Here is a 27,176-nt window from a genome sequence, read left to right on the forward strand (position 1 = left end):
TGAAACTATGGAGCTGTAGTGACCTCTACTGACTCTTAGGGGAACTAAGCAATTTGAAGGGGAGAGGATGATCAAAGGACTTGAAGGCAATTTCGACTCTTTGTCAGCCTTTCCTCCCACTGTACCTCTCTCAAGGAAGCCAGCTCCCTCTCTTCACTCCAGTGAGGCCACAAGCCACATAAGGATTCTGCACTAACCACCACTGCTGCTCACCCTCCTCTACACTGAGCTTATCACACGGCTAAGGCTGGAAAAAGGGTCCAGTTTTAGTGATGATTCAAGAGACAAAGAGGTAAAGGAAAGCCACAAGTTTAAAAAAAAAAAAAAAAGAGGGAAAGAAAAAGACAGATTATGTGAAATGGCAGAAAGCAATATTTTTTTTATCCCTTTCCCACCCAAGAACTCCCCCAGCCAAAAATAACAGAGCACACAGAAAGGAAAGTATAATTTATATGTACAACCAATAAACCTGATACAGAAGAGGCGACTGGGACAGACCAAGAGTGGGTGTGAAGAGACTGGGAAAGGGGCAGCAAGAAAGTGAAGGGGCAGCAAAGAGGAAGTGGGAGGTTCGCCATGCAAACTGCCACTCCCCAACCCCTCCTAGGAAGGAGGATGTGCCCTCATCTCCCTGGCCTGCCCTCCACTATGTTGCTCTGGTCCCACAGGCACAGAAGTCCCCTAACTAGGTCCCCCTGCCTGACTCACTCACATTTAGTCTGTAACCAGGCCTTGAGGAGGAAAGGTAAGTCCCTCAGGAACCTGAGCCACAGAGTGGGGGGCTACCCCCATGTCTGGCCCGCTGTATTATCTCCCCACCTTTCTAGGTCACCTGGGTTCCTAGATCAGATTGGGGAGCTCCTCTTTGGCTTGAGGGAGTATCGCCCAACCATTACTCTCTTTGTGGGGGTGGCCCTTGGTACCTAGGGAGTGCGGGGTTCCCAACACAAGATGGCAGTACACAGGAGGTAACTGAGCCAGTGAATGGCGCCTTTATTCTGAGGCTGAACAGCAATAGACTCCCTCCCTCATAGCTGCTCCACCCTCCATTTTGGGAGAGGTAGGGGAAGGTAACATGCAGCCACCCCTCCTCTTCCCTTCTCCCTCCCAGGGCTCATTTTCATTCCTCTCTAAAAGTACCCCTCCTCTCTTTGAAGCTCTTCTTCCCACAAAAGTTCCTGAAGGCCAGTCAAGGCTAGTCCCCAACTTCTGCAAAGAGGTGGAACTGATATTGCAGGAGACAAGACTGGGGAGGCTCCACCTCTTTCCTCCTGACAACCATTTACTGGGAAGCTGTGTACATTTGACAGTGGGGGATAAAGGTACTTGGAGGACCCAGCTAACCATCTCCCACCCAGACCACTTCACACCAGCAAAGCCTTCAAAGCTTGGTGGGAAAGGTGTGTGGGGTTGGAGAAAGACAAGGGTCCCTTTCTTGAAGAGAAGAGTTATAGAGGGGCAAAGGGGCTCCTAGCCCAATGCTGGCCCAAGGGGTGGAGAAGACGGAGGACTGGCAGCAGGCCCCAGGGCCTGAGCAGGGGGTCGGCCTCTGGGACGGGGCCTGGGTGAAGGGCAGGCCTGAGATCCAGTCAGTCGTCTATACAGATCACCTCCCCTGCTCTGGGTTCCTTCCGATCCAGCCCGTCTGACACCAGTGCCCCCACCATTTCCTTCTCCTTCTTCACCAGCACTGGAGGGCCGTTGGTGGCGGCTGTTTGGGAAGGAGTAAGGAAAGATCAATCCCCATTTGCTCCCAAATGTCACTTCTGGACATTAATATATTCTTACCACTGCCACTTCCAATTTTCCTAGGTAAGGGTGGGAAGACCAGGGCAAAGCTCTCTTCCCAAGATTCCCCTTATATGATACAACTGAATGCATGCTCCAGCCCTCACTCTATCCCTTCTGAATTCACGTTCAATTTCCCTTGAGATAACCCAGATGGAGGAGGCTGGGGTGGGGGATACCAAGCCACAGAACCACTAAAACCCTGCATGAGGTTTTTGACAATGGGGATAGAAGAGGTAAGAAAAGAATGGGTAGAATGAAGCCCATTCCCTAATACCAGACACATCTAAGGAAATGAGATGCTAGAGCAGGATAAGGAAGCTGGGCAGGGATGAGGCTTGGCAAAGGAGAAGTGGGAGAAGCAGGAACTGGAAGCACCAACTGACCTGTGATGAAGGACCCTGCAGGCATCTGGCTGTAGTTGGCGCCTGCGGCGGCCAGGGCCCCGACGGGTGCGGCGCTGAAGGCCGCCCCGTACCCCGGAGGTGTGGCGTAGGGACCCGGGGGGAAGGCCTGGAATAGAAAGCAAGCTGAGGTTAGTTAGGTTCATAGTTTTTGAGAGGAAAGATGATGTATGTGAATAAGAGTCACATTCCAAAACTACTGAGGGATATAACACAGGCAGGGAGACTCACTCATGGGTGAAGACTGTGGTCTAGCAGGTGGTTTTTCCATATGGTATAGGATTCTGATGGAAGTGTTTGTGTGTGTGAAGGAGGAGCACCAAGAGGGAAAACAAGTTAGGGGGAAAGAGGGTTACCGGTGTGGGGTGAGGCTCCGTGCCCTTGCTGGCCAGCCGGCTGAGGATGCTGCGCTCCGACATCTGAAGGCGGGCTGCGATGGGGGGTATTCGGGACAGCGTGGCTGGCAGGCGGGTCACGTCCGCCTTCATGTCGCTCAGCAACTCCTCCAGCTGGTTCAGAACTGGGGCCCGGGCCACGGAGAAAGAAGGGCAAGAGAAAGACAGGGAAATAGAGAGATGGAGCCAAGAAAAGCAACAAGGAGTCAGATGGACAGATACAGTCAGAAAAATAAAGAGGAAGACACAGACGTCAAAGAATCAGAGACAAGTGATAGAAGCAAAAGAAGAAAGCAACAAAAAAGTAGACAGAAAAAGAGAATGACTCGGGGAAAGTATCAGGAAAAGACAGACCAGATCACCACAGAGGACAAATGGAGAGAAAGGAGAAATGGGAGAAAATGGAGAAGAGGGAGGTAGGAGAGGATATTGGAAGACATGGGGGGCGGGGAGTTGTCAGAACATCCCATACTGGAAGAGTGAGGTTGGGGGGTTGGGAATGACGGGGAGGAAATAGTCAGGAGGTGTGGGAAGTGGTCAGTGGTATCAGATTTAAGGAATCAAGGTTTTAATATGTAAGGGGAAAGGGAGGTTAGAGGGTCAGCATTACAGATTCAAAGAATCAGATCAGGGATCAAAGGGGCCAGGAGTCAGTCACTATACCAAGCAGGATTAGATGGTTAAAGGGCTTTGGGATTTAATCTATAATCATCAAGGTAAGAGGGTGTGGGTAAAGGGTTGAAGGTCAAAGGGAAGTTTCATAGGGTCAAAGGGTCATAGGGTGGATGGGTGGTAATTTCTGCCTCATAGGGTGAATGTGTGAGGGAATATGATCTGTGGGACAAGAAAAATGACCTTTGTGGTGTTTACATAGGCCAAGGCCTCAAATTGGGCGACATTAGCAGTATGACAGTGTGTGGAGTTCTACCACCAGGGAAAGGGCCCTACTGTGTGGGGAGTCCCTCTGTTGGGCACTGACATGATCACTAACAGGCATGGACTTGCACAAGTGCTAAAGGCTAAAAACCAAGGGGTCAGGGGTAGGGTTAGAGGTCAGAGGGGGGTGGTTCACAGGGTAAAGGGAGTCAGAGGGGTGGGAAGATTTTGAGGGGTGCGGGGTGAAGACTTACGCAGCGTTGTGGGCCCTCCCCCGCGCGGGGCCGCCGCGGCCCTTACCCTTGTGCAGGACGGCGTTGGCCGGCTTGTTCCCTGCCAGCGACTCCTTGGAGAGGTGCTGGTGGCTCTCGGCTAGGCACTCGGCCTCGGCAAAGCGGGCGTGGAGGGCCATGGCGGGGTGCGCCGGCTCCTGTGACAGGTTCAGGTAGGCCGCCCGCCGCAGCTGCTCCTCGATCACCAGCGCCTGCTCCAGGAGCTGAGGGCACAGGGTTGGGGTGAAAGCAGGGCTCTACTAGTCAGAAGTGAGCAAGATGGTGGACCAGACAGCACTAGAGACCCACCCTCCCTCACTGCTAGACCAGGGTACCTGCTGCTCCACACTAACTGCAACCCCAGTGTCAACCCTGATTCAGACCTCAGTCCCCACACAAAGTTAGACTTTGATGTTGGCCTCAAACATTGCCATAACCCTCAAGGTATTAACCTTCCTTCCCTGGATTCCAATCATATCTGGTCCCAATTGTGACCCAAGTTTCTATTCAACCCTATTCTTTTCTTCCTTTGCCCCCACCTTGAACCTCCGGGCCAGGAACTTATTTTTCATCTCCAAAAAGTTCCCCTTATTGGCTTCAGTTTTAAATGGCTCATTGATAATGGCAAACTGAGCATCGTTCTGGATGTCCTGCCACCGTGCATAGCCATGGCTGCCGATTAAGGAAAGGGGGCCATCAAGGAATTTAACAGGGATGTATTGGCTGTAAATACTTCTTTCTTTTGGTATGATCTCCCCAAAGTGTTGTACAAGCCTCCCTTCCATGTGCATAGACTCATCTTCCCCGTAGTTACCCTCTCTCCTGGTTAGGAGAACCTTTTTCTTGGTACTTCTATCAAAGGATACAGGACAATCCCAGCCAGAAGCCAGTAGTCATGTCTTCGGTGCCAGATCTCATTGAGTTTTCCAGAGGAAATAGCTGCCCGTTCCTCATTCTGCCACAGGGTGTGAAGCTCTGGAGAGGACAGCAAACAGAGGCATCGGGGTTTGCAAACCACATCCCTCCTGACAGACAGGTACAGATGAGAAAATGGAAAATGACAGTACTAACGTCTACTTAGGGGGAATGGGTAAAGGCTAGGTTATGAATGAGGAATAAAATTGATTATGAACAAAGTTCAGGTTAAGATTGAAAATAAAAGGTGAGATTAGATACATCTGTAGAGTCTGGCGGTACACTTAGGGAGACTTAAAGCAGGGATCATATTCAGCATTCACCATTTCAGAATTAAAGGTACCTTCAGGCAAAATGAGAAACCCCAGGAGTTTGGGCAGATCCCAATGACAAGCAAATAGCAGGAAGAACCTTTCCCACCTGTGAATCCACCATCAGCAATATTGAACATGAACCGTGGCTTCTCCACTTTCTCCTCACGGCGCCCGTTGGACCTTGGCTCATGAGGCCCAGGTCGAAGCTCCCGGTCCCCTTTTATATCTTCTGCTAGGGCAGACAGGGCAAAGCTCATACCTCAGGATACCTCCTCCCAGGTCCCAAGACTACTTACTACCTGTACTGTACTGGCCTTTCCAATAGCTACCCACCTAGGACCCAGGCCATTTGGTCTCCCAGACTCCACCTCCCCTGATCCCCTCAGGGACCCAAGTGTCCAGTCCTTTCACCCATTACCTCTCTTGCCCAAATCCCCCGTTTCCCCCTCCGGCCTCTCCCTGTGCTCCTGTCCATCCAACGGCTTCTCCTCCCCCCTTTCTCCTGGCGTCGACTCTGTGGCTGTGGGAGGGGATAGGGGATAGGAAGGATGTCACCCTCATCCCCTGACACCAGAAGAGGGAACTCCCAAATTCTAATCCTCCCATCACCCCTGTGGCCAAGCACCCACCTGATTTGTCTCTGTCCCCTCGGTATCCAGGTTCAGGCTCTATCTCTCCAGGTACCACTGGCACTTCATCCTCTAGAGAAATCTTCCTGGGCTCCAGCCGCTCCCCAAGTGATAGGGCTGGGCTTGGGGCATCAGCCTGGAGGAGGACAAGAGAGTCAAGATTATCCAGAGGACTCCCAGGTACCTGGCTACAGAGACACATCCCCAGACCCTTCCACTTAACCTCCTCAGACATATCCAAAGACAACATACTTCTGTCTCCATCTTCTCCCCAATTTTACTATTCTTCTCTGGCTTCTCCTCCTGGTTGTCAGCTTCTTCTTTATCAAGAGGTGTCCTTATGCCATCTCCTTTATCACTTGGAGCAGGAGTAGCTACAGGAGGAAGGCAGAACAAGTACTATGATTTGGATGTGATTGAAACGTCCTCCAAGTGTTCACATGTTAAAATTTAATCCCCACTGTGAAGTATTAAGAGGGGGAACACTTAGGGCTGGGGTTGTGGCTCAGTGGTAGAGCACTTGCTAGCATGTGTGAGGCACTAGGATCAATTCTCAACACCGCATATAAACAAATGAACAAAATAAAGGTCCATCAACAACTAAAAATTTTTTTTTTAAAAAAAGAGGGGCAACACTTAATCTAACCATGGTGTTTAGAGGAGGGCCTTTGGGAAGTGATCAGGATTGGGTGAAGTCATCAAGGTGGAGCCCCATGATGAATCCTAGTAATTTTTAAGAAGAGAGCTAGAGATCGGAACAAATGTGCCCTTCCTGTCCCTTGCCATGTGATGTTCTACACCACCTTGGGACTCTGCCAGCAAAAAGGCCATCCCCTTTGACCTTGGACCTCCACAATCATAAACTAAAATAAACTGTTTTATAAAGTTATCCACTCAGAGGTTTCCTGTTATAGTCATGCGAGACAGACTAATACTATAAGGAAAGCATGGTTCCATCTGTGACTCCTGACCCCATTTCTGTCTCTCCTGCCACCTGGACTCCTGATTACCAGGTTTAGAGGTGCAAGGACTGTTGGTAGCAGAAGCCTCAGGAGTGGTGGGAGATGTTTTGGTAGGAGAGGAGGCTCTAGAAGAGCGCTTAGAGTCAGCACTGGGATCAGGCATCAGCTCCGGCATTGACCAGCGCCCATTGATGTGCTCAAATTCCTGCACCTGGGGAGAGGGTGTTGTAGAGATAGGGGTCAGCTCCAGGCACTGGACACATGGGACACTCTTGTCCCTTCTGTCTTGTACCAGCCTGAGCCCATAATTGGAGGACAGAAGGCAGAGGAAGGACAAAGCCTAAGTGGTTGGCCTGATTCTCTGGGTGAGGGGAGATTGATACCTTCTTCTTGACAAGAGACATGACTCCAATGCGGGTCAACACCTGCTGGCGACTCAGTCCCTCCCGAGGGACTCCATCAGCAAAGGTTTCAGAGCCATCTGCCCCAGGTTCACACAAATGGCGCATGAACAAAGATACATAGGCCCTGAGGAGCATGGGGGTGGGAGGAAAGTTAGGGAGACTTAGAAGGGGTACAAGGCACCCCAGGTACATCCAGGGCTCCCCTGGTCACTGGGCCTCTCAACTCTCACCAGCCCTCCAAATCCTGACTCCCGCCTTGACTTCCCGCCTGTATACGTATCCTGGGCCTTGGTACTTTGTTCCTGGGCCCCATCAGTCAGTTATTCATCCTTTCCACCAGCTCTTCCTGCCACCAGCTCTTCAAGGCCAAGTAAATGTGAGGCTCGGCCAGCCCAGGCGAGGCTCCTTCCTCAAATGCCTCTCCCATGAAGAAGGGTGCCTGGCCCCTCTACTCTAGGCTCAGCTGAGGGGAGGTGGAGTACGCTGAGCCCACCCCCAGGAAACTGAGCCAGGAGATACTGCATGGCAGGGTAGGTGGTGATCAGGTGAGTAAGATAACATCACATGGTGGCCAAAAAAATGAAAGTAAAACCCAAAGTTCTTAACCCCTCATCCAAATAAGCCCTGAATCACCCATACTCACTTGAACTCCTTCTCGGTCTTGCCCCTCAGGTCCCGCACCAGCCACTGTGTGGTAAAGGCATCCTGTGGCGGCATCCCCCAGCGCATCACAGCATTGAGGAAAGCCTTCCGCTGACGGGTGTTAAATCCCAACACCTGAGGCAAGGAGGCATAGGCTATGAATGACCAGGTCTTAGGTCTTGATCCTTTTTACCTCAGTGATCCAGACCTTAATTTCCAATCCTCTCTTCCCTCCAGCCCTCATTTTCTCCTTAAGAGAATACATGGGGGTCTGGGTTCAATTTTCACCTCAATGTTGCCCCCGACTCGAGCCAGCAGTGGAGGCAGCGGCTTGTCCTTCTCATTTCGGAGCTGCCTTTTTGACTGTCGACGCCCTGAGAGTGGGGGTGACACTGATTAGTAGATCTACCACCTCTAAGCCTCAGTCCTCTTTCACACCTCTTCCCACGAAACAGAGAACATAGGAATAGCTGTGTCATGTTCATTTCTAATTTTTTTCCAAGTACTTACAGAACTATCAACCCAGAAACTCAAAAGAATCAAGTCATATTTAAAAATCAGTAACAAATATTTGAAACAGGCAAGATTCCTTATAGAAAGGTGAAATGATGTAACCTCGTTGGGTTTGTCTGTTTATTTATTTTTTATTTTATTTTAATTTTTTTGCAGGAGACAGCATATTGCCATGTTGCCCAGGCTGGCATTGAACTCCTGGGCTTAAGTGATCCTCCTCCTGACTCAGCCTTCCAAGTCACCACCATGCCTATCTTGCACACTCCAAATTTTGACAGAGAAGAAATTATGAGCATTTTTCCCTTTCTGCTCATCTGCAATCTTTAGTTTTTCTACCAAAAAAAAAAAAAAAAAAAAAAACCACTTTTATTTGTACAAAAACAATGGGCCCAAAATGGAAGGAAGCTGGGAAGAGCTGAGAGAGAAAGGAAAATGAGCCACCTTCAGGACGCTCATCAAAGTCTTCATCTTCCTCCTCTGACCCCACCGAGTATTCTGACTGGTTATCTGGGAAAGTAGAAAAGGCAGTGGTGACTCCTGGATGAGCCATGCTGGGATTTCTCCTCTTCACCTTGTCCTTGGCACTCCTGAGACACCAGGGTCACTGCCCACAGCTTGACTCTGGGTCATGTATCCTGAACTATTTGGTCCCAAGGTACCTCCTGCTCCACCACCTTGCCTCCTACCAAAGTTACTAGAAGCAATGACTCCTGGCTGTTCATAAGATCCCTCTGCAACCCCCTTGTAGTTAAATTGTGTGAAAACCCACTTGGCCTCCAGGTAGTTTCTACTGATCCTTTCTAACCACTTTCTCTTTAAGCAGGGAAAGACCCTGACTTGTTGGCTTCTCTTTCCCTGTAAAACAGACCCAGCCTCCAAGGGCCTACTCATCATCTCTTTCCTTCTTATCACCTGCACTGGTGCAGTCCTTACCTTGATCCTCCTGAGCAGCATCATTGTAGTTCACTTGCTTGCGAACCCTTTTGCCCTTGCCTAGGTTCCGGGCAAGGTCTTCCTGCTGCTGCTCATAATGATGCCTCAGTAGCTTCTCCCAGTAGTCAGGGTCTACATTCTCCTCCTGCTTGATGATCTCTCGCTCAATCTCCTCAATCTGAAGGGCAGCAGAGTGAAGGCTAGCAGCCTCCTTCCTCACCAGTCCTTTGATCACATCAAAAGCCCTATTCTGCTGCCTTAATCAAATCCTGCTTGCTGCTCCTAGAAACTTTCCTCAGCTCTGCTTCAAGTTTTTGGACATCAGTCATTTCTTGAATTATTTCTTCTATGCAAGGTACTTCTCCCACTTTTTGCTTTTTGGAGGTACTAGGAATGGAATCCAGGGTACTTTACCACTCAGATACATCCTTAGTCCTTTTGATTTTTTTTATTTTGGATCAATCTTGCTAAGTTGCCCAGGCTGGCCTTGAACTTGCCATCCTCCTACATTAGCTTTCTGAGTAGCTGGGATTTTAGGTGCCTACCACTGTGCCTAGTTCCCTGCCTCTTCTAGTCCTCTTTTCTAACCTCATCTCTACTTCCATCTTCCTCCTACCCTGATTCAGGAGGTACCCTTCTGGGTTTACCAAAACTTTCTATGCCCAAGTCTCTCTCCAAAGTCTAGTCTTACCTATTAGATTAATAAGTTGTTGACCAAAGTCAAACTGTCTGGTATGTGGACGCTTAACACACAATAGGGGGCGGAGGAAAACAAATTCACTGAATTGGATAAAGGGGAATGGAGGGAAAGGATGGAGGTTGGGAATAAGAAGACAGTAGAATGAATCAGGTGTAACTTTCCTATGTTCACATATAAATACACAACCAGTGTAACTCCACAGCATGTACAACCACAAGAAGGGGAAGTTATACTCCATGTATATAAAATACATTCTACTGTCACTTATAAATATAATGAACAAGTAAAAAATATCTAAAAAGAAGTTGTTTAAGGTTCACTATTGTTCTTTATTGGAGACTAACATGAGAGAACGAATAAAAAGAGCAAAGGGGAAACCTACTTCCAAGGTTTGGTGAAAGGACATTGCCCTTGAGAGATGACCTGTGATAGACAATGCATGACCCCAAAACCTCTCACCTTGTCTTCTTCCCGAACAACATACTGAGCCACCTTGAAGGAACTGAGATACTCATTCATGTTCTGCACATCAGTGTCCTCAGTTGCATCCTGGTTCCGGTCCAACAGCCGAGCAATGGCCTCATTGTCATAGTGGATCACGCTGCTGTCCTCTTCCTTGTTCTCCCCTGGTGGAGATGGTAAACAAATGAGAACTTGGGATTCCAATCAGAAGCTCAGGTATAACTTTATCAAAGATAGAAAAAAGGATGTACTCTAGGGGCCCTGGAGGGAAGGCTTATTTCCTGGAAGCAATGTCAAGGGTTTTTTCTTTTATTTGTTTAGGAGGCTAACACCCTCCAAGGACCACTGGAAAGAAGACTTCTTCCTTCACAGGCTACAGAGGAGTGTTTGCTTTCCTCCCCATGTGAACTACGGAAGAGAAGAGCTCATAGAAGCTGGCGTCAGGGAGCAGGGGTGGCTTCAGGGAGCTGCAGAAAAGATTCTCACCCTCATTTTCATCCTTGAATAGCTCCTCAGTGCCAAATTTGAGGATATCATCAAGCTCCTGCTTGGACATAGAGCCTGCCTTGGAGCCCAGTCCGGGCCGCACCACCAGGTGTGTCAGCATCATCTTTCTCTTGGCCACCTGTGTGATTCGCTCTTCCACGGATGCGCGAGTCACGAACCGGTAAATCATCACTTTGTTGGCCTGGCCAATCCTGTGAGCGCGGCTGAAAGCCTGCAAGGGTTGGAGAAAGTTGGGGTGGGCCAGGGGAATGGCAGGGAGAAGCTGCCACATGCTTGGGAAAGGCCCTCTCCCCTCCCCAAAGAGGTTTATTTCTGAGCCAGCCCATGGCATGACACCCTTTTCTGTGAACCCACATCTCCTTGCTGTTTGGCATAGGGGTTCCAGGATGCAAATTCCCACCTGGATGTCATTATGGGGGTTCCAGTCAGAATCGAAGATGATAACAGTGTCAGCAGTGGCCAGATTGATGCCTAATCCCCCAGCTCGGGTAGAGAGGAGAAAGCAGAACTGTTGGGCCCCAGGAGCTAGGAGATGAGAATTAGGAGGCTAGGTTTTTCCCGTACCCAGCAGTTCTGTCCACCTGCTGCTAGATGTTCCTCGACTACAAATGACTATGACTCCAACTCAAAGCCTAGGTGTCCAATATCCCCCTGTACCAGCCCCCTTCTTGTGCCAGGGACCTGGCATAGGTTTCTCAGGCCTTCCACACCCACCAGTAACTTAAGGGATCCCACTCTTACCATTGAACCGATCAATGGCTTCCTGCCTCAGGGCACCAGTGATGCCACCATCAATGCGCTCATACTTGTAGCCTTCATAGTCTAAGAAGTCCTCTAGCAAGTCTAACATTTTGGTCATCTACAGCAAGGGAAAAGGAAGGAGTCTGAAATGCCAAGGCAGTAGGATGGGTCTGTCTCGTCAATCTATCCCTTTACTCAAATTCAACCCCAAGCTTTACACCTGAATCCCTGCCCTGTCTTAAGTATCTTGAATGCATTCCCTCCTCCCATCCCCATCTCCTCACTGTTCTGCATTCTTTGCATATTTTCTTGATTAAAGACCATTTCTCCTAGGACAGATTCCCTGAGACCTACAAAAAGCATTCATAAGAGAAATCATTATGAACCCCCACAAAATCTATACAAAATGTACCTATAGTGCAGTTTTTGGACAGTAAAGGTATAGTTTTCATCAGATTTCTAAAAGGTCTTTGCCCCTCGCACCTACCGATAAGGTTAGGAAATAGCATTAGTCCCAGAGGCCTCCCTGGAGGCAGATAGTTCAACCTCACCCTACCACTAATCAGCCAAACAGGACCTGGACTCTAACTTCCAAGAGTCTTCAGAAACTAGGGATGAAGTAGCTATGCTAGGCACTCTTATGGATGGAATCTTATAATCCATCATACCAGAACAGTCATACGAAAGATGTCAGGAATTAAGGTATGGCTGATGAGGAAGGGACAGAAAGCAGAAACAGAGAAGAGGGGATGGGTCACCTGTGAGAAGATGAGTACCCTGTGTCCTTGCTCTTTCAGCTTCCGTAGCATCTTCTGCAGCAGCATGAGCTTCCCTGATGACTTAATAAGCGCTCCACCCTCATAAGCCCCACTGGGGAGTTTTGGGGACTCCTGAACAGGGAGGACAAGGAAGAGAGGGTCAGGAAATATGCCTCCTTATTCTTACTGTGCCTGGAAAGCCAGAAGCCCAAATTCAACTTCCACACTTTCAAATTACTACTCCTCCAAGGATCAAGTCCTTGGCCTTTTGGCCCAGCTCCCCCCAATTCAATGTGGTCTCTCCCAGGTTTTCAGAGTATTAGCTATTTGATCAGTTCCCTGATCTTTGTATCTACCATAGCAGCCACAGGAAAGAGGTATGGGTGGTTGCAGCACTTCTTAAGATCCATCATGATGTTAAGTAATGACACTTGGTTCCCACCGCCTCGTGAATTCAAGGCCTCAAAATTTCGAGTCAGGATGTATTTGTAGTATTTCCTAAAGACCAGGTCAGGGGCAGAGAAAAGATATATAAAGGAAAAAATTATAATAACATATTTGTCATTAACTCCTGGAAAGTTGCCACCAAATCCCCAATCCCCAGTCCAGGTAGCCCACTTTTTATGTCTCACTTCTGCATGGGGCTCAGCTCTACTCGAACAATGAGTTCTGTCTTGGCTGGCATGTTCTTAAAGACATCCGCTTTGAGCCTCCGCAACATGTGTGGTCCCAGCAGATCATGCAGTTTCTTAATCTGGTCCTCTTTGGATATGTCAGCAAATTCCTCCAGAAAGCCCTCCAAGTTGCTAATAGCCAGGAGAAAATAAAGAAATTAACAGGCTGTCAAATTCTTCTCCCCCAACCTCAGGTTGTATTCTCCATTCTTCATCTAAGATTAATTCTTTATCAGCTCCCCCATGCCTCTGGGGCTTTCCTCTAATGCAGACAACCCTTAGTAAGCCACTTACTTAAACCTCTCTGGGGTGAGGAAGTTCAGCAAATGGAAGAGTTCCTCCAGATTATTCTGCAGTGGGGTTCCTGTCAGTAGCAACTTGTGATCTATCTTATAGCCATTGAGGACCCTGAAAAACTAGACGATGGGGCAAAAATAGGCAGGAGAAATGGCTAATCAGTGACAAGTGTTTGACCCACCACACTGACCATTTCCTGCCCGTAACTCCTTTTTCCCTCAAAAATCAGAGGGCCCAAATTCTTAGTCTTCTCCCTCCTCTAGGCAAGACCTTCCCCAGAGGTTCCCAGGAACTCTTCCTCTCAGAACTTGGTTTTTGTTTCATTTTGTTTTTAAAGACCAGGGCAAGCTGGGATCCACAGCCTCAAATTTCTCAGGCCTGGGACTCATTCTCACCTTGGACTGGTTGTTCTTGAGTCGATGGGCTTCATCCACCACAAGACAGGCCCAGCGGATGGAGCCAAGTGCTGCCTGATCAATGGTGATCAGCTCATATGATGTCAGGAGAACGTGGAATTTCACCTGTGCCTCCCTCTGCCAATACAACCACTGCATATTCAGCTGCCACCTGACAGCCATGCACCTGCACCTCTAGCCCTCATTCTTTACCCAGATATTCTGTGCTCCAACTTGGGACTCCAAGCAGAAGTCACTGAACATGGCCCCTAAACTTCTACCCACCAGTCCAGCACACAGATCCATGGGGTGCAGAGGCATGAGAACAGGCAGAAGAAAGGAGGGAGGAAGGCAAATGGGGAATGCAGGAACTGAATTACTGGTTGAGGTAAAAAAATGACAGATCTGAGGGTCTCAGAGATGTGAGGTAAAGGGGTTTACCTTCATCTTAAAAGCTTTCTTGCCGCCTTTGATGGCATTGTCCTCAAAGGAGAACTCATTCTCACGAATAATAGCCCGACTGTCCTTGTCACCCGTGTATGTCACCACGTAGAACTTGGGTGCCCACATCTGGAACTCCCGCTCCCAATTAATGATGGTAGAGAGTGGAGCACTCACCAGGAAAGGACCTTTTGTGTGGCCCTGGAGTCAAGAGTATGGGGCACATTAGTCTAGGCTCCAGGGTGTATAACCTAGCCTGCTATCTGGTATGTCAATCCATCCTCCACGCCACTTCCCTAGTCTAAGCTAGGTCTTAGCCCAGCCACCCACTCAGGGGCCTAGAATCCAGCACCTCTTTATAGAGTGAATAGAGGAAGACGATGGTTTGAATGGTCTTGCCCAGCCCCATCTCATCAGCTAGAATTGTGTCGGTGCCCTGGGCCCATGAAAAACGTAGCCAGTTCAGTCCTTCCAGCTGGTACATGTGCAGTGTTCCTCCAGTAGCTGTGATAAACCGTGGCTGAGTCTCATATTTCACTGTAGGCTGTAGAGTTAAGGGAACAGTCAGGGCTCCTCTGGTCTTGGTCTCCTCCTCCCTCTCTGGCCCCAGTATCAGGTTGGATTATAATTCCCTCTACTATGTCCTGAGCTTATCAAAGTTCTAATCTTTAATTCTTCTCCTCATTCCTTAAAACAACATGCAGCAGCACCATGGGGAAAAGCTAGATGATAAAAGAGCCCCTCTGCTATCTATAGTAGCTTTCACTCTTATGCCAAAATTCCTAGCCTCTTCCCGAGGCAATGCTGAACACTGAGAGAAGAGCTGCTATTCAAAGAGATTGCTGAAATTCTGGGAAGTTATGTCAAAAGCCGCATGAAAATCTTCAATCACCATGGCTCCAGACAAGGGAAAGGCTGGCTAAGAGAACTTACATCATTAGTAGGAGAACTGGGAGGCCCATCACCCTGCAGTTCCTTCTTCTTCTTCTTATACTTGCGAGGTTGGGCGGGGTCCTCACCCATAATTAGTTCTCTGGGAAAAGAATATGTCTGAGTGAGGCCTGTTTCTTAAAACCCCTCCCACTTTTTCAGAACCCACTATCCATTACCTAGATTTTCTTGCATTTTCTTTCTCCCAGTCTATATACCATCACTATTCACATTTTACCCTGAAAGCTAACCCTCTCCACTCCCAAGCATCCTCTTACCTATTATTCAGGACAGATCTTATTTCTGTTCCACGTACTGGCTCTTTCCCCCCCCCCCCCCCCCCCACCCCAGACAACCCAGCCTAGGCTGCCACTTCCCTAAACTCTAGCTTGGGTATGTTCCTACTTCATCCTCATTTAGCTTTCAGGTGCCATCCTTACTCTCCCTCTAATCCATGACCTGGTTCCCTCACCGATGTCTCCAGTAGCTTTGCTTATGGTCTTCATATTCAGGAATGTTCATTTCATCTTCTTCCCATGTGGACTGGTCATAGGGCAAGTCCCTCCATTTCACAAGGTAGTGGTAATTCCCTTTTTTATCCACACTGTGGAATAGGAGGAGAAAAATAATATGTATCACAAAGAGCAAGATGTCTTGATAAACACAAAAATCAGCAAACACAAAGCATTTGTTACCTCACCCTCAATGCTCAGAATGACTGAAGTACTATGCTAATCTTTTCAGGATGGCATCTAAGTATCAACTATCACAAAATACCCCTGGAGAATCCTCCATCCTTCATTCTTCCAGTTAGTATTTACTAAGCATCTACTATGTGCCAGGCACTGTATCAGGCACTAGATTCAGCAGTGAACAAAATAGACAAATGATCCTATCAGAAAGCTTACATTCTACTGGGAAGGCAGCAATGAGATATATATAACATAACATTAGGGTTGAGGTTGTGGCTCAGTGGTAGAGCACTTGCTTAGGATGTGTGAAGCACTGGGTTTGATTCTTAGCACTATATAAAAATAAATAAATTAAATAAAGTCCATTGACAACTAAAAAATAAAAAAAACATAACATTAGGCAATAATAAGTACTATGAAGAAAGAAATAATCTGGATGAACTGTGCTTCTTCTCATATTTTGTTTTCATGCCCCCATTCCCAGACCTATTGTGGGAATCTCTTATGCTATTGGGAAATTAGTGAAAGCAAGGACAAATGCTGGGCTGGACTTTCCTCCTTGTTTCTCCTGCCCCCCTAGAGGAAGCAAGGTCAGAGGGGCTGGAGCTTCAGCAAGAGTTATCGAGTTTCCATCAGTCACTTAGTCAATCAACAGATACTAACATAGGGTCATCGCCACAGTAAGAACAGTATCATATCCCTGGGTTGGCCTTCCCACAGACTGAGGACTCACCTGTGGTTGATGATACGATGGACAGTCATCCACTCTGGCTTGATACCGAAACGATAGTACTTCTCCTCCATCTCTGCATAGTGCGGATCTTTTACCTTGCGTTTGTCACTCTTCCCATCATCCTCACCAGAGCCATAGTCCAGGGGTGGGGGTTCATCCATGTCATTCTTCCGCTGGTAGTTTCGGTACATTACCAAGTGGAAGATTTCCAGCTGATGCACAGAGGGAAAGAAAGAGATAATCCCAACATCCAGAGGGGACGAAGGGGGACAGAGAAGAGGGCTGTTGGGAGAATATGATAGCTTTAAAATAGACAAACAAAAAAAGCAAAGGCAAAAGCAGGAGAACAAATAAAAAGAACAGATGGAACAGTCAAAAGACGGCCTGGGTGGGGCCATAAAGAGCAAAAAACAACAACAACAAAAAAAGGCAGAGAATGTGGTTATTAAGAGTGGGGAGGGGCTAATATAGTTCAAGGGTAGAGAGTTTGCCTAGCATTTGCCAGGCCTTGGGTTTGAATCTGAAAAAAAAAAAAAAAAAAAAACCAGAGAGACTGATAAAACACAAAATTCAATGAAGTGAAGAAAGGCATCTAAGGAAAGAAAGCTAATGGAAATGAAGAGAAAGAGGACTAGAGACCAAGAAAACCACATATGGAAACCAAGGAAGCTGTAAGGATATGAGAACAGAGGTCTAAAATGAAAGAAAACAAAGGATATGGAAGATTGGAATAAGAATGGCAATAATCAAGGTCCCAGAACAGGGGGAAAAGAAAGGCTCCTGTACCTGAAGCTCCTTGGCCCAGGAACAGTGCCAGTAGGATAGTCCTACCCACTTGACAAAGAACTCTCGCTCAGATCTGCCTTGAAGAGGGCGGGGGGGTGGTACATCTGGATTCCCGTCTGCCTGTTGGGGGGCCGGCACTGCCACAGGTGGCTCCCCCCACCGCCAATGCAGGATCTTCTGCACACGACCCTTCAGCACTGGACACTTCAAGTTGGACACATATGAGAGAAAAAAGGCAGCAAGAACCCCTTGTTAGGAGAAGAAAGGTGCCATAAGGGGAGGGTAGGGAGAAAGGAAGAGCTAGACATCTGGGCCCCAGAGATGGGCAAAGGGGTCAGGCCTCATGGTAAGTGCTATGAAGGTGGTTCTACTCACTGTGCATCTGGGACACAGCCATTCACCATTGGGAATGTCGGGCAGGGGAGGGTTCAGGCAGTGGATGTGGTAGGAAGAAATGCAAGCGTCACAGCACAGGAGCTCCCCACCATCCTTGCACACTCTGCAATACTCCATGTGATCATCCTCTTCCTCTTTCTCCCCTTCCTCCTCTCCCTCTTCTTCATATTCTTCCTCCTCCTCCTTGGCCTCCCACTGTACCCCCTCCTTCTCCTAGAAGGCCAAGGACAGACACAAAGGAAAGAAAAGAGACAAGGAGTGAAGCTAGAAAATAAGAGATAAAAACAGGATACCCAAATCCTAGAAGTGCAGAGAAGACTAGAGAAAACTAAGGAACAGGACACCCCAGTTTCCATAAATGTTGACTCTGGGGGCGAAGGGATGGGGGAAAGCACCCAACTAGGATCCTTGATGCCCCAGGTATTTGGGGGTGAAAGAAAATAACTGAAAATAAGGAGGAAAGATGTGGGTGGGTTCCTAGGGGCACAAGGTACTCACACAGTGGGGGCAACTCCACTTGCCCTCAGGAGCCCGGTCAAGCTCAGGATCAAGGCAGACGAGGTGGTAGGCACGAGGGCAGGTGTCGCACAGAATAATTTCCCCACCCTGCTGGCACACCTCACAGTAATCCTGGTGATCCGTCTCGTAGCCATCAACCTCCTCCTCCCCGGCCACTGCAGGACAGCCCAGGACTGTCATATACCCCAGTGAAGGCAAAGGGGAAAAAGAGAGAGAAAGAGAGAAACAGAGAGAGAGAGAGAGAGAGAGAGAGAGAGAGAGAGAGAGGGGGGGGGGAACACAAGCAAAAGAGAGAAAGAAAGGTATAGGTATTTGGGGAGAAGGGAGGGACACACACACACAAAGAATTGAGTGAGAAGTCAAAATTGGAAAGAAGAAAAAGAGCAAAGGAAGGGAGAAAGGCAGACTGACAAGCTCACACAGAGTAAACACGCCTTACCCTTCTTCTTTTTCCTTCCTGGTCGGCCTCTCTTTAGTTTCTTAGGGCGGACAGGGCCATCAGGCCGGCCTGAGGCACTGTGGACACTGCCACTGTCCAGGTCTGACTCCTCAGCCTCTGGTTCAGGGCCCTCATCACTCTGAAAAACATACTGCCCATAGCCCCGTGGTTGTCAGTGAGGCAGACTTGATTCCACTCCCCTCCCTAGACCCTGGGGTTCCAGGTCCACCTTCCCTTTTGGACCTGTCTCTGGACCCCAGCCCTTGATGCCTAGATATTTAGTAGAAAGGAAGGGGTCACTCACTGAGCCTCCCTTCTTCCTCTTGCCACCAAGTAGCCCTAGTTTGATTTTGAGTGGTGCCATCTTCTTTCCCCGAAGCTTCTTACGTCCATCAGGTACTCGGGGGCTCTTACTCCGCCTCTTATGGCCTGGACCTGAATGAGTGTAGAAATGCAGAGAGAAACCAGAGAAGTCATGACATTTTCTGGGAAACAAAGGACATGGGGGACTACTCTGTGGGCCATGGTTTCACTAAGACCCTCTTTCTAGAAAATGTTTCTCTTCTAGCAATTGGGGCTGGGAAGACAAGAATTCTAAGCTATAATTTAACTGTTCAGTTTGGAAGGTGGGGTAACAGTGGTTGAATAAAGGGTTTCCTACCTTTGCCCTCTTTGGTTTTGGCTCTTCGGATGGGTGGGGGCTGGATATCAGCAGCAGGGGGTAGTGGAAGGGCAGGGGGTCCAGAAGGTGCTATGGGAGTGGCTGAGGAGACAGCAGCTGACACCTGCTCAGCTACAGCTGCTGCTGCTGCTGCTGCTGCCGCAGCCACAGCAGCTGCTGACCCTTTGAAGGGGTTGTTGGCGCTGAACTCTCTCCACTTGGCCCCAAGGATAGTCATCATCTTAGACATTGGGATCTTAGGATTCTTCTTAGCAATTAGGGGTCTGTAAATACAGAAGCAGAACTCAACCCTTCACAGATGGTCTAGAACACTGCCATCTTCCCTCATCAATAATCTACACATGTGGTAGGATTCCTGGGTGGTAAAAATATGTCCTATTAAGAAAAAATCAATTTAAATAATAAATAAGTTTTAAAGAAAAATAGATTTCAAAAACAATAAGAAAAATGCCAGAAAAAAAGCAAAATGAAAGTTAAAAGCCAAAAAAAGGCTAAAAAGAATAAAAAAGAATATCAACTGAAATGGTTTACTTTTGTATACTATTTCACAGTTTAAAACACTTTTAATTCTGGAACACTGATGGCCACATTGTTCTGCTCTGCAGTAGGGTGTTAAGCTTTTATGAGGATATGTGTGGCCCTGACTGATGACAAAAGTACCATCTTTAGCAGTAAGGTAGGTGAGACGTTACTAAGACAGTTACCAGTTAACATCCTCTGGGGCTAGATGCCAAATGTACTGGCATTGCACTCACTATCCCACCAAATCCACACAGATTCCTATCAGTGCAAACCATTATTATTTCTATTTTACAGGTGAGGAAACTGAGGATCAAAGAAATTAAGTAATTTGCCCAAGATGACACCAGGGCCTTAACCTCACCATAGCTGCTTCCAGGACAATAACTACTATGTTAAAATACCTCCTCCCCAAAAGATATCTTGGCTATTCTCTACTTTGAGAGCCATTGTAGCTCAGGCCCTACTGCCAGCAAAGCATTCTCCATTGTTACTGGGACCCAAGGAAGGGGTAGAGACTTGATAAATAAGCTAGGGAAATTCTGAAACACAGATGGTATCTCCCAGGATGTGTCTAAAGAGGTCATTTAGGGGAAAATGGGACTGCTAGGTTAGGAAAGGGCTCATTATATACTGTTGCTGGACAGTTCCCTAACCTAGGATTGGAATCATGATCTCTGGCCCCCAAACCCCTCAATGAAGAATTCTTAACTGGGATTCTGGGATCCTTAGAAATTCAAGAATGTCTTGAAATTAATGTGTGAAATTTTGTGAGCATGGGCTGTGAATTTCTCTGGAGAGTTATTCATCAGATTCCAGAGGGACCCAGGACCTCCCTAAAATTAACTGTCTGTTCAAGAGGCCTCCCAGTCCCACCCCACCTCATGAACTGGCTGAAGGCTTTGTAGTTGGTGAGTGTGTGGTAATCCTCCTCAGAGAACACGTGCTCCACGTCCTCTAGGCCCCATGTCAGAAGTAAAGTTGCTGACGACTTCTGTTCCACCTGCTGGGTAGGGGGACTTCAGTGAGGTGGGTGCTCCCCAGCTCCTCTCCTGGGTCCCCACACATGCCTCAATACTTATCTACCAGCTTCTTGCTCCCTTCTCTATTCCAACCCTATCCCTCACAGACTACAGCCTTGGGGGCTTCCCTCCATGCTCATGCCTGTCTGTCAAATATTAGACATGCCTCTCTAATGCTGACTGTTCACCCTTGCTCTCTAATCCTACTCACCTTTTGGCCCCCATCTCCCTCCCCCTTTTTCCTCCGCTTTGTCTTCTTCTCCTTTTTTTCTCGGTGCTTCCGTCTTCGTTTCCGACCTGGTCCAGTTCCATATTCACTGCCCCCGCTCTCTGACTTCTCCCGGTACTCATCTCGTTCTGAGCCAAATTCTTCCTCACTGTCCTAAGAAAGAGAAATAAAAATAACATCTATTCATCCTTACCACGTGCCAGGAACTGTTCTTAGCACATAACATACTCTTTCCATCTTCACAACAATCCTATGAGATAGTAACTGATTTGTTTATTGACTTTACAGATGAAGAAACTGAGGCACAGAGAGCTAAATAGATTGCCCAAGAAGACAGAGGGTTCTGAACTCATACAGTCTTCCTCCAAGACTGCTTCTCTTGGCTGCTAGGAAAGTCACATCAACAATGACCAGGCTCTTCACCAGGCTGTAGAGAATGAGGTTAGGGTTCTAGATCCATATGATACAGAGCAATAGGTTTTGGGGAGTGTGAGGGGGCCAAGCCTCCTTGATTTCAGGGCACCTCCCTTACCTGGGTAATCAAGTAAAAAGAAAATGTAAGTCTCTGGGAAAGATCTCCTGAGGCTTGCCACAGAGTTAAAAATCCTTGTCACTTACAAGTTTCTTGCGTTTTCGAGGTTTGCCTGGCTTGTTTTCCTTCTGTTTCTTGGGTCCTCGCTTTCTCTTCTTCACACCCAACGCTGAAGGCAGCAGCCGAATATCATCCTTATCTTTGGAGCAGAGAAGGTCAGAAAACATAAGCCTCTAGGTTCCCAGTCTCTAAGGCCCCTCCACACCCTGTTCCCCACTGTCTCAATCTCACTCTCTAGGAACTGGGCATTAACTCCTCCAAACCTTGCTGCCTTTCACTGAATACAAACAGAGTGTTTTGAGTACTCTGGGATGCTCTGGTTCTGAATGGGAGGTCAGGGGTCAGAAAGGAAGAGTCGCCAAACCACTCCCTTCTCTCCCCTCCTACTAACAAGGGACCAGGCTCTAGGCCATGGGATCTGACTGTGGCAGGTCCTTTCAGTCGCCGCCAGGACTCCTCCTGCCTTCCCCTCACTTCGCCAGCTGGCATCCTGCCCAGGAACTGGGGAAAGCCATGCCCAGCTGCTGGCCTGGCCTGACCCCAGCACTTGGAGTGGGGAGACACAAGCTGGCAGCTCCCTAAGCCAGATGCTGAGAAGGGAGAGCCAAAGGTGGACACCTGGGTTCTCACACTAACACCCTGGAGGCCTGACATCCTTTTTGCCAAGAGGGAGGCCTCTATTTACATTTTCTCGGATAATCACAGGCATCCTGTCACCAACATAGTCCTAGAGGAAAAGAAATCCTCAGCCAGTCATTTTCATTTCTTGCCCACAGGATCAGAGTATCTGCCTGATTCTAACTAGAGAGAAGGAAATCTCCAGATTCCCTTAATGATATGCCTCCTTCCAAATGGCCTGAAATCTGCCTCCAAATCTATTCCCATATTTTTGCTCCCTTTGAGAACCCAAGGGCTGCACCCTTTATCCCAATTTTACCCTTCCCCTCTATTCTGTCTCAGACATCCCAATTCAACCCTATAAAAACAATACAGGAGACCAAACAATACAAAGATATAGGTACAGACCTGACAGAGACACCCTGCATGTGCATTCTCAAATGTACACACACTCAGAAGCACAAATCCAGGAGCCAGCCTGTACCTGCTTCTGCAGAGCTAGATCCCTGATTCTCACCAGAAACCTCTGTCAGATGGCCCAGGGCAGGTTCTTCCCTGATGTCCCCCCCAACCCATACTCCGAGACCCCTTCCAGTGTGTTGAGGCTTGGGGGCCAGTGTTGCTCCTAAAGAGGAAAGCAAGATGCCACACAGACTAATGCCACACAGGCTGAGGCCCTGGTTAGCCTTCTGCACCAAAGCCTAGACTAACCAGCCAGACCTGTCTTGTTCAGGCAGAGGCAGCTGCAGCAAGAGGGGAAAGCCTGGATTTGGCCCAGCCCTTAGCTCTAGGACATACAATCCTCCTTCCCTCAACAGCCGGGAAAATTAGCCACAATTAACACCGGAGGCCTGGGTTTCCATTGCCTCAAATTACTGGCACCTCCCTCCTTTCACACTACCTTTTCTCCTAACTCTGGCAACCAGTGTCCCCTTCCGCAGGTCCAGGACAACACTCTAGCACTGGGTGTGTGTGTTAAAAGGGGGCTGCCTGCCTAGGGCCAGAGTGTGAAAACAGAGCGCTGGCCTGTAATAGGAAGTCAGGAAGACGCCAGGCTCCCCTGAACCCCAGGGACTTGGGTTAACACGAACATGGAAACGGAGGCTGCCGGGGCAGTGGCAAGGGCAGGCCAACTGGCAAAGGATCAGGGAAGTGGCCTGGGTCACTCCCAGCTGGGGGTGGGGGCCGCACAGTCTGTGAACTCCACTCCCCCCCGCCCAGCAGGAGGTTCCCGAACTTGGGCGGACGTCAGTGGCGGGGAAGGCAAAGGAGAACGGGCGAAGGAAGGCAAGGGAGGGTAATAAAGCAAATCTAAGTCCTAACCTCTGTCTCAGCAGCCACTCAATGCTGGCCGGGAGCCCAGACTCTCCCACATCCCGGCTCAGATCACGGGAAGGCGGGGAGGGAGGGCGGAGCCTGGCAGCTCAAGCCCAGGGGAGGAGCCTGAACGAAAGCCTCGCCTCCTACCCGCCCCTCTCTCCTAATCTCACCATCAATCTCTCACACATATATTTATTTTTTCTCAAATTCCCCTCCCTCCCCCACAACGAACCTCCATAATAGGTCTGCTGCACATGCGTACTGCACGCAGGGGGTGGGTTTGTATTTTCAGACCTTTTGCAAAGAAACTACCAGAATTTTCCGCACCACCCACAATCATTCCCCACCCCCACCTCAAGGAATCACATCTATATATTATGTTATATTATTTCTCTAGACTTGCCAGAAGGGGGAGGGAGAAGAAATGATTTTTTTTTTTTTTTTTTTTTTTTGGCTTCCTGCTCCCTTCCCCCACGAACACGAGTGCTATTATTTTAAACGTTTAACAATGTAAGGAGACTGGAGCGAGGGGGAAGGGATAAAATTGGTCTTGAGTAAGAATGTAAAACAAAATGGTGAGAATCAAAGCTGTTGGACTGAAAAACAATGGAGAGCTCTCAGATGTACAAATTCATGTTCTAGAAAAGGATGAGGGAGGGCAGCCTGAGCAGATCTCCTCTGAGGAGGCTTATTCTCCCCACACTTAGGTAGACAGAGATAATGAGCAGGCTAAAAATATTTTTCCAAAGTTTTACCTCAGAAAGTCATCTGAGGGGGTGTATCTGGGTCACTCATTTGACTCGGAGGGCTGAAAGGAGATAACATTGCCCGGGGAGAGAGGAGAGGTGGGATTTCACTTTAGATGTAACATTTTAAAAGCGTCTGACGTTTCTTCACGATACAGAAAGCAAAGAGGGAAAAGGGGAGGGAGTAGGACACAAAGACCCATCTCAACCTTAGATTCTTTCATGCTCCTCTCTCTCTCTCTCATACCCAGATCCGGGATCAAAAATACCCAAACACCAAATTCCAAGTTCAGAATACAAAATTGGTGAGAGCTTCCAATCCCCTAACTCACCTGACATTCTTTCTTTCCCTCTTTTCAGCACCTTGCTGTAGGCAACCCTACAGGCAATCCTTTCCCCACGACTCTTTTTTTCCCCCTCCTATGAATTCTGCCGGCTCTCTGGGATAACTTTTTAAAAACTTTTCCCTTTGTAAGACAAGCCTGGGGGCACAAGAGACTTGAACCAGTCAGCACTAAACACATACCCCCAGACCCACACAAGAAAGCACTCCCTCGCTGCCTCCTCAAAGGTTGCTTCAACTAGATAAGAACATGTGCCACATAAGCCACACGGATCAATATGACAGTTTTACAAAGAGCATGATGGTAGACGTTTTGAAGTCTGGAGCATCTGTGTTGTTCTGCCGCCAGAGACCTGGGGTGTGGATGTCCCCAAGCAGCGGGTTCGAACACCATGAGGATGACCCATCTCAACGAAGCCCCAAAATCCCTCCATGAGAAGGGTATTCTGAGGGAAGCCACTGCTAGGTTCCTGATGCCAGGCAGCAGTCTATCTCCATCACCTCAGAAGAGTGCCGCCCAGAGTGCCGGGTGACTTGTCATCCAGGGAGAGGGGTGCTGAGGGATGGTCAAACTGCAGAGCAGCTGGGTGGGCAGGTTACGCCCCCCAGCGTGGTCAGGGTGTGGGTGGTTTCAGCTAAAGAGTGAGTGACAGTGAATGGCAGCCACGTGAGAGTCACAGCTGGGCAGATCGGCCACCCCAGACTGACGGGGTCATGAGGGGAATACGGGGCCCACACTTGACACAAAAGAGCCCAAAGCAGAAGAGAGATTAAGGGGGTGGTCTTGGGGCATCTAGAGCCCCACTTTCCTCTGGTCCCCAATCTTAAGTGATTCTCAGGATCCCTGGCGGGGGGCGGGGAGCGGGTAGCTCAAGTCTAACTCCAGGAAGTGGTCTGAGTGGAGTGTTGCCACTACCTTCCCCTAGTCATCAGTCGCCCACATTCACAGGACCCCTTCCCCGCGTGCCACCACACGCCCTAGAGCTGGAGGGCACCGAAGTTCCCGCAGGTGGATAGGGGTCCGATGGACACTATCCCCTTTCTGCTGGACCAAGCGCCAAGCGGGGGAGGGGGCGCGGTCTGCTCCACACCACACAGAAACTCCACTCTGATCCGTGCAACCCCACCAGGGTCGCAGTCCGAGGGGCGCTCGCTCGGCCGCCCCTCCCCCATGCGCCCCTCCCCCACGCCGCCGTCCGGCCGCCAGGGTCTCCGCGGTCCCTCGCTCGGCCAAGGAGGGGGCCCTGGCTTCGCCTTGGCCGTTTCCTGCCTACCCCCTCCCCGCCGAGGGTTAAAAAAAAAATCTCCTCCTCCTCCTCCCCCGAAAGCCGCGACCGAGTGGCCCGGTCCGCGCGCGCAGCTCGCGCCCAGCGCTCTCCAGCCCGGGCGGCGGCAGCGGCAGCCGCGGCGGCGGCGGCGGCGGCGGCGGGGGAGGGGTGCGGCGGGGGAGGGGAGGAGGCCCGGCCCCGCGGCCGCGGCCGCCCGGACCGCGGGGACCGCCCGGACCGCCGCAGGGCGCCGGCCCGAGACAGTGTCCCGCGCCCCGGATTCGCCTCGGCTCGGCCGCGCGGTGGGTGCCCGGCCCCCGCCCGGCTTCGCGCGCCCGCGGCTCCCACTTGGGCTTGTTGGGGGGAGTCCGGGCAGCCGCTTACCTGGCGGCGGGGGCGGCGGCGGCGGGGGCAGCGGTGGCGGCGGCGGCGGCGGCGGGAAGAGGTGGCAGCTGGGGGGGCTGTGGCGGTCGCGGCCCCGGTCGTGGCCCGGCCCGCGCCCGAGTACTCCCTCGTCGTCGTCCTCCTCATCGTCCTCGTCGGCCGCCTCCACCTCCTCCTCCTCTTCGTCGCCCTCTTCTTCCTCCTCTTCTTCCTCCTCCGACACCACCATCTCCTCCTCCTCCTCCTCCTCGTCCCTCAGAGGGGAAGCCATCCTGTGGCTCTGGCCCCCCCCCCCACCCCCCCACCCACCGCCCGCCCGCCTCCCCCACCGCTACCACCACCTCCTCCTCCTCCTCCTCCTCCTCCTCCTCCTCCTCCTCGGCGGCGGCGTCCTCCTCCTCACCGCCTCCCCCAGCCCCCCAAACCCCCGGGCCACCCCCCTCCAAAACCCCCACCCTCGGGGCCGCCGTCCGAGGAGGGGGGCCGAACCACCCCCAAAAATGTTCTTGGAAAATTTTGAGGAGAGACTTTTTCCCCTCTTCTCTTTCCTCCCAAGAGAACAAGAAAGGGGGATTTTTAAAAAGAAAAAAATTATATATATATATATATATGTATATAAAAGTTTTCGACTTCTCTCTACCCCCCTCTCCGTTGCTTTAAATATATTTAAATTCTGAGGGGGGCGCTCAGAAATATTTCTCAGAGCTGAGGCACTAAGATGGCCGCCTTGAAATTATTTTTAAAACAACCCCCCCTCCAGCACCGCCACCCCCTCCATAAAGAAAGAAAGAGGGGGGAAAAATCCCCTTTTAAAACAAAATGGCTGGCTTAATATTTCATTTTTCACCCCCCCATTCTCCTCCCTGTTACACCCCCATCTCCAACCCTCTACCCAGAAACCCGCAAATTTCTCCCTTTTTTCATAACTGATTAGTG

At 49.6% G+C, this 27,176-nt stretch overlaps 2 protein-coding genes across 15 annotated transcripts in view; one reads left to right on the forward strand and one right to left on the reverse strand.

Annotated features, from left to right (window-relative positions):
* Positions 1 to 432: 432 nt before the first annotated feature.
* Positions 433 to 26,529, reverse strand: CHD3 (chromodomain helicase DNA binding protein 3). Of its 14 annotated transcripts, none has more exons than XM_079133247.1 (40): positions 26,241 to 26,528; positions 21,588 to 21,700; positions 20,952 to 21,122; positions 20,600 to 20,721; positions 19,179 to 19,462; positions 18,822 to 18,952; positions 18,518 to 18,668; positions 18,058 to 18,233; positions 17,539 to 17,772; positions 17,164 to 17,367; positions 16,378 to 16,589; positions 15,425 to 15,556; positions 14,956 to 15,055; positions 14,375 to 14,566; positions 14,023 to 14,223; positions 13,582 to 13,719; positions 13,184 to 13,305; positions 12,848 to 13,021; positions 12,572 to 12,713; positions 12,216 to 12,347; positions 11,458 to 11,575; positions 11,117 to 11,241; positions 10,696 to 10,927; positions 10,207 to 10,373; positions 9,048 to 9,225; positions 8,556 to 8,621; positions 7,890 to 7,975; positions 7,603 to 7,736; positions 6,939 to 7,083; positions 6,604 to 6,766; positions 5,846 to 5,967; positions 5,594 to 5,729; positions 5,383 to 5,484; positions 5,071 to 5,196; positions 4,602 to 4,710; positions 4,275 to 4,407; positions 3,718 to 3,959; positions 2,549 to 2,712; positions 2,175 to 2,301; positions 433 to 1,711 (listed from the first exon to the last, which is right to left on the reverse strand). In XM_079133247.1, the coding sequence occupies exons 1-40, from the start codon at positions 26,509 to 26,511 to the stop codon at positions 1,471 to 1,473; spliced, it is 6,318 nt and encodes a 2,105-aa protein (XP_078989373.1). In that variant the 5' UTR covers positions 26,512 to 26,528; the 3' UTR covers positions 433 to 1,470. The 14 variants fall into 14 exon arrangements, with proteins under 14 accessions (XP_078989373.1, XP_078989370.1, XP_078989371.1 ...); XM_079133244.1 differs by having other exon boundaries at positions 18,058 to 18,251; XM_079133245.1 differs by having other exon boundaries at positions 18,058 to 18,251; positions 18,518 to 18,656; positions 20,600 to 20,724.
* NAA38 (N-alpha-acetyltransferase 38, NatC auxiliary subunit) overlaps positions 26,094 to 27,176 on the forward strand; it is a 31,975-nt gene continuing 30,892 nt past the window's right edge. Inside the window, exon 1 of the mRNA XM_079133260.1 lies at positions 26,094 to 26,158. The gene's annotated coding sequence lies outside the window, so the exon portion shown is untranslated. The remainder of the gene's footprint in view (positions 26,159 to 27,176) is intronic.

The sequence above is a fragment of the Sciurus vulgaris genome (genome assembly GCF_902686455.1).
Source record: "Sciurus vulgaris genome assembly, chromosome: 3".
Taxonomy (NCBI): Eukaryota; Metazoa; Chordata; class Mammalia; order Rodentia; family Sciuridae; genus Sciurus; species Sciurus vulgaris.

Excerpts from the sequence above, each read along its gene's own strand:
- CHD3 (XM_079133237.1), bottom strand. The coding sequence starts at position 26,511 with ATGGCTTCCCCTCTGAGGGACGAGGAGGAGGAGGAGGAGGAGATGGTG. Across the intron at positions 18,669-18,821 it reads AGAGGAAGAAGGGAGGCTCA|TATGTTTTTCAGAGTGATGA; the intron begins GTGAGTGACCCC and ends GGCTATGGGCAG. Across the intron at positions 11,242-11,457 it reads AGCCATTGATCGGTTCAATG|CTCCTGGGGCCCAACAGTTC; the intron begins GTAAGAGTGGGA and ends CTCATCTCCTAG.